Source organism: Bufo bufo, chromosome 6 (genome assembly GCF_905171765.1).
Source record: "Bufo bufo chromosome 6, aBufBuf1.1, whole genome shotgun sequence".
NCBI lineage: Eukaryota > Metazoa > Chordata > Amphibia > Anura > Bufonidae > Bufo > Bufo bufo.
The window spans coordinates 174541154-174548097 of NC_053394.1; the positions used below are offsets into that span (position 1 = coordinate 174541154).

The 6944-nt window shown below is 43.6% G+C and overlaps 1 protein-coding gene across 1 annotated transcript; it reads right to left on the reverse strand.

Moving 5' to 3' along the window:
• Positions 1–302: 302 nt before the first annotated feature.
• LOC121006091 lies at positions 303–6601 on the reverse strand. Its single transcript, XM_040439009.1, has 4 exons — positions 6529–6601; positions 5916–5982; positions 5416–5503; positions 303–971 (listed from the first exon to the last, which is right to left on the reverse strand). Exons 1-4 carry the CDS (start codon positions 6534–6536, stop codon positions 337–339), a joined length of 798 nt encoding a protein of 265 aa, XP_040294943.1. The 5' UTR covers positions 6537–6601; the 3' UTR covers positions 303–336.
• Between the last annotated feature and the right edge of the window lie 343 nt (positions 6602–6944).

Here is a 6944-nt window from a genome sequence, read left to right on the forward strand (position 1 = left end):
GTCACCTGCACTAATGGGCGGGCTTTAGCACTGCCCTAGCCTGTAAAACTGCTAGGGTAGTGCTAAAGTCCACCCATCTCCTCCTAGCAGTGTAAAAAACATAAACAAACGGACCTTGTCCTGCGCGATCCAGAGTGGTAAAAATGGGGATAAGTCTGGGTCCAGCTCTGAACCCGGACAACCCCTTTAATGCTTATAAAAATTGTTCGAATTTTGGTTCTCACCCCTTCCATCCCCTGGTTGAAATGGATGAACTTATGTCTTTTTTCAACCATACTAGCTATGTAATTATATAATAGCCACAACCCAAATGTAGTTCTTTAAAATTCTCAAGTTTTAGGCTGGGTAATATTGAAACTCTCCCAGTTCTTCTGCCAATCTCTGTCTGTGAGGGGGGCAGGAGTGACTGGGGGCAGATGAGTATGCAGATGGTTCATACCAAGATTCAGGAGGTGGGGCATGGGAGTAGGGACCTGGTGCTTGAGATGGTTGATGAGTTGTGGAAGAGGGAGCTACAAATCTAGCCATGACATCCATCATTGCTGTCCAACATTCCATTTTTCTAGGAGTTGGCATCTCTTTCATCAAAGGGAGGAGACTCTTGAGAAAAAGCATATCACTATCCTCATCGTCCCGCAATTGCCTGATAATTATCTCCTGCTGAGATGCCATCTCTTTTAAGTGGCGAGATCTTTCTTCATTCATCTCACTGAGGCGATGCAACACAGATTCCATAAACTCAACCTCCTCCCTTCTCCTCTTCCTATTGCGTTTGGAGCCTCGCTCGGTCATCCTTCCTGTGTCATGTCTGGGTGATATCACAGGGAGCAGCTGTGAGGGGCCAGCCTGGGATAGCTCTGCCTCCTCAGAAGAAGATTCAAAAGGCTCTGGTCCATGATGTGTTGACTCAGAGTCTGAGTCTCTGATATTTTTGGACATCCTAGATCCCCACTTTGTCTGCATCCATTTTTCTGAAACGAAAAATATTGTTATTATAAAATGTAATTTTAATAAAGAATACAGATTTGAAACCCTAGAGCCAATACAGAACAAGAATTGAATGTATATGTTAGGCTACTTTCAGACTCGCGATTTGTGCGGATCCGTCTTGTATCTGCACAGACGGATCCGCACAAATAAATGCAAACACTTGTATCCATTAATAACAGATCCGTTTGCATTATTAAAAAAAACCCGAATCTGTCTTGACTTACATTGAAAGTCAATTGGGGACGGATCCGTTTTTAATTGCACCATATTGTGTCAGTGTAAAACGGATCCGTCCCCATTGACTTACATTGTAAGTCTAGACGGATCCGTTAGGCTCTGCATAGTCAGCAGGTCACCAAAACGCTGCAAGCTACGTTTTAGTGACCGTCTAAAAAACGTAATGGACACCAAACGCAGCCAAATTGATGCATTCTGAACGGATCCTTATCCATTCAGCATGCATTGGGGCTGAACTGATCCATTTTGGGCTGCTTGTGAGAGCCCTGAAACGGATCTCACAAGCGGACCCAGAAACGCCAGTGTGAAAGTAGCATAAAGATGCATAAAGCTTTCCTTGAAAATTAAGCCTCTTGCACACAACCGTATGTCTTTTTCTGTATTTTTCAGTCCGCAAAAAAACGGATCCACAAAAATACAGATGACATCCGTGTGCGTTCCGTTTTTTACGGAACATCTGGCCCCTACATTGCTGCCCGTTACCCCTGAAGAAGCCAGAGACACTGGCGAAACATGTCGGGGGGCAGTTTTAGGTTTTAATTAGCAGCCATGTTGCCCACTGTTAGAGAGTAATAGCAGCCCGGACGTTATATTGTGACCTGTTTGGCACCAACGACAGGCCACACTTTTAGGAGGACAGCAAGTCCACCAGTCCCACATTCATCACCAGCACCTGCTTGGCACTCCTAAGCAGGCTGTACCTTTAGGCGGATAACGGTGTTGCTGGCCCTGAGTGCACTGATATGAACTGTCTGGTATCACCAGCAGGCTGTGCATTCAGGTGTTCAACAGCGTTGCCATTGTCTGTATTAAATGGGTAGTTGCCAAAGAGCACTTTCTGCTGTGTGGAGGGTTGATGCCACAAATCTCCCCCTCACAAATAAAGGGCAACAACTTATAAACCTGTTTGGTTTTGCTGATAATCAGCTTGAGCAGGCATCAGTATCTACAGACGTGACAACGCACCCTGTCAGAAATAAATAGTGGCTGGGTCCGTTCACTGGTACCCGACTGGCATTATCATTAGTTCACACACTCCAGCCTGCCGCAAATAACTTGTAGGCTGTCAAACAGCCTCACAATCCATATAGTGGGATGAAGGCTTCTGTCTCCCACCATTGACAATTGATAATGTAAATCGACAATCCCAGCTGGTACTTATTTGGAATAATACTTGTGGGACGTGGCAGCATCTCCTGCTGTTCTCATGTTGTTTGGAGTGAGTGATTAAATACATCATCTCCAACCGGTGACATCTACCATCTCTCACAGTGGGCCGTTGACTGTGTTTTTAATACCTTAGTAGGTTATTCTGTTTGTTTGTCTGTGTCCCATCACATGTGAATCACACTTACCAGTGACACTTTTTAATGATCAAATTAATAAAAGTGAAGTATTCGTTTGTACTTGGGCCAAGATAGGTTTCTATTGCCCTTATAGGCATTTGTAAATATAGTTGTGGTTAACCTTGCCCAGGTCAGGTCCTGAATTTAAGGATTATCTGGCCCCTAATAGAACATTACTATCCTTGTCCGTTATGCGGACAATAATAGGACATGTTCTATCTTTGAACAGAAATATGGAAACGGAAGGCATACGGAGTACCTTCTGTTTTTTTTTTTGCAGATCCATTGAAATGAATAATTCTGTATTCAGAACGCAAAAAACGGAATGTAAACGGAAAAAAAAATGTGCAAGAGGCCTTAGGTGGTGCCTCACCAATCCCTATTTTATTTTATTTTATCTGGGCTACGGTGTATGGATCTGCAACATTCTCTTGGCATTACAACATTTACTTACAACATTTCTGTATTCCATAAGATCGTGGATGTGAAAAAAATTCCCAGGAAATCATTCATAAATTACTAATATCCAAGGTATTTAAACATAGTCTAGGCAAATGTACACCTTGTTACTGCCTAGGCCGACAAAAACCTAGTTCCTGGGATTTACTCCTGCATACAACCTCTACTTCCTTGCATGAAGAGATGATGGCATGGAAAATGGTCTCCTTATCCTCCTTGTTATCTGAATGAAATACACTGGGTGAACCTGGTCTCAAAATTCAGGTTCATGTATCACTATCTTGATAAGGAGCTAGACAGAAACAAAGAGCTTCTGACCCTCATCCACATACTGCTTTCCCAGGTTCCACTGGTGTTTCTTGCTGGACTTCTGGAAGTAAATTCCCTCTTTCCTTTTATTTCCTTCCTTTGAGGCCTTCAGTGTTGTTCCACTAAAAGAAAACCTAAGGGCTCATGCACCTGGTCGTTCCCGTATTGCGGCCCGCAAACAGCACGTCCACAATATGCAGGAACCGGCCGTGTGTACCTCGCATCACAGATGCGGACCTATTTACTTGAATGGGCCCGCAATCTGGAAGGTTGGAAGCACATTGTGGGGTTCCTCTCAGTGCCTCCGCACCGCAAAAATATAGAACTTGTTCTATTTTTTTGCGGTGTGGACGGATCACGGACCCATTCAAGTTGAATAGGTCTGGATCCGTCGTGCTTGTGCATTGGGGACCGCAAACGGCCGTGTGCATGAGCCCTTACTGTGGTCTCAACCTTACATATAGCAAAAATTGGGTTTACAAAGTATTATTACCCTTTTCCTTTCATTTATTCACATTGGCCTAAAATGCAACTGAAATCCCAAAATAGATCAGAGGCCAGAATAGTAGTATTCGTCACAAATTCAGGATAAATATAATTTTCTGTGGCCCTGTAATTGTCACAGTGATAATAATGTGACTGCCGTGGACACAGGCAGTGGTTTCTGATTAGTTGTATGGATTATAGTGCCACATAACATGGAGGTACACATTCCTGTACTCGCTAAAATGCAGCTCAAGTGTCTGCATAGGAAAATAATTTTTTTGGAGAACAAACCTTTTCTAAATATTTATAGAGGATCATTTGCAACGTAAGTCCCCTATGGCTTTTATCTCTGGGCATATCCATCACTCCCCTGGCAGGCTATGCTCCCCAGTATATGTCCACAGAAGAAACCAGAGGATAGAAGCCACAGTGGATTGGATTTACTTTGCAAATATTATTAAAATGTTGTTCACCAAAAATGTCATCTTTGGCCATACTGTAATATAGCACAGCACATCTAGACATGGCAGAGAGGCAGGCTTTCTCCCCAGGGCATGAATCTGACTGGGCAGTGAGCACTATGGGCAGGAAGTATCTCAGTACTGTGGACCTGGCTGAACTGCAGGTGAGAATGCTGTGGGAACAGGGCTACCAGACATAAGGTATGAAGGCTAAAAGACTAAGCCCAGAGGACCATATATACTACAAGCCCATGCCTTTATTTCACATTCTGCAGAAAGTACAGGTACGCTTTAAGGAATAATGAGGACCACCGGTGAGATGGTGCATACCCACTGTAGAATGGTAATGTTAGAAGGCATTGTTTTTGTATATACAGTTTAATCATCAGTAACAGTACTCCTAGATTTACAACTCTGTGAATACATTTGAAATTGAAGCCTCCTGTATTTATGTGTGTAAGAACATATGACAGTCACAACTATGAGAGCAGAGGAAATATAATGGGGACTGATGGCCAAACAGATATGCATGAAAGATATAGAACAAGAAGAATATATGAACATCTCCCGTATTTAGTACATACTTGTCAACTTTCATAAGTTATCCTCAATCATGCCATGCATGACCACACCCCCTTATAACTAACCACACCCACTTATAACTAACCACACCCACGTTTCATTCTACAGCACTGACCCTACAATGCACTTTTGGGCGCCAGGGCTGAATCCCAGCACCACATACAGTTTGGCCACAGCACAGTACAGTACCGCACAGTGTATGAGATTACACTAATCCCATGTGCACTTTGCAGATTGTTTCTGTGCAGAAATTGACCTGCTGTGTGGATTTCCAAACCTGCAGCATGTCAATTATGTGTACAGTTTTAGATGTGAATTTCACCCTTTTCCAATGAAGGGTGAGATTTGCAGCAAAACCGGTGTTAGACATTGCGGGAACTCGTGCGGATCTGACATGCATTCACCCGCACTTGCGTGCACGTGCCCTTAAAGTTCATGGAGGGCTACTTTCCATAGAAAGCAAGATTTGCTAACTCTTCTGTCGTGGAATTTGAGAGGTCTATCCTTTTTTTGGAAGAGGAGGCAAGTATGTGGTCCCTACTCACCTGGACTGACATCTGTGGGAATCTCTTCTTCCTTGATCTTCACGCATATCACTTCCTCCTCAAATTTTACATTTCTAGGAACATCACCCTGAATAGAGTGTAAAAAAATATGCATTAAAGGAGTTGTCTCACTTCAGCAAATTGGTAGTTAATACCAGGCATTTACTACTGTATTGTGATTGTCCATGTTGCCTCCTTTGCTGGCTGGATTTATTTTTTTTATCACATTATACACTGCTCATATCCAGGGGTTACGACCACCCTGCAATCCATGAGTGCATACACACTGTAGGAAAAAGTACTGGCGACCACCGCTGGATTTCAGGGTGGTTGTGACCATGGAAATGAGCAGTGCATAATGTGATCACAACACATCAGTAAGTGCCTTGTATTAACTTTCTCTACATGATAAATGCCATTTGCTGAAGTAAGACAACCCCTTTAACATTACTCGATAAAAACAAAGTCTACAGACGTCACATCGATATGGTTCCATCTACCTGAAGATCTTGTGTTGCATCATTGTGAAGTTCCGGCATACACTGAATGTGGTCCATTTGTGGGGTTCTGGATGAAAAGAAAGTAAGAAAATACACATATATTGTATGTAGGTTCCTTGATTGTTAGGGCTCATGCACACAAGCGTAATGGCTCAGTGCCCGTGCTGCAGACGACAAATTGCGGTTCACAATGCACAGGCACTGGCCATGTGCGAATGTGGACCATTGACTTGAATGGGTCCGCGATACGCAAAATACGACAAAAGATAGGACATATCCCATGGAAGCGCTTCGTATTGTCTCTGTGAGCTTCCAATCTGTGCCTCCGCTCCGCAAAAGATAGGTGAAGTCTTAGAAACACTCAAAAATAACACCTTTATAAACTGCTTGTGTGATTTCAGCCTTATTGCAACAGGAACTATCATCCAGCTTTCCCAGTGGCCTGCTTCTGCATGGCTAGATAGATTTTTAGTTATGGAAGGCATAATAGCTTCCAGAAACTGATATAACTAAGAAATGGCAGAATACTTTCCTTGACGGAAGAGGACAGTCCAGTGTAGTCATCTCTAGACTGCATGGCAATCACAGGATGGAAATGGGAGGCTGCTTTTACCTGGACATCAGGGAGTGATAACCTCTATAGAGGCATCTAGAGCGGAGCAGCTACTGGCAGGTCTGATGACGTCAGAGTCACGTGAGGCAGGCCACATGACTGTGTACTGTTTCCTTCCCACTGAATACACAGACCGCAGGAGGAAGCCTGGGCTGTAATGTAAACCTCAGCACATGGTGGGGGAGGGAACATGTCTGCCTCCTCCCAGCAGGTCAGATCCTCACTGAGGGATCCAAGTGTCATTGGAAAAAGATCATCTTTCATCTATGTATGGAGACACATATCAGTAATATAACATAAGAAAGGGCAATGCGCAGTACATCAGGTCTGGGGCACTCCAGACATGACCATTATGAAGGGGGTTATGTGTAGTAAAGGGGAAGCTCAGGTGCTGAATAGGTTAATATCCAGACTAG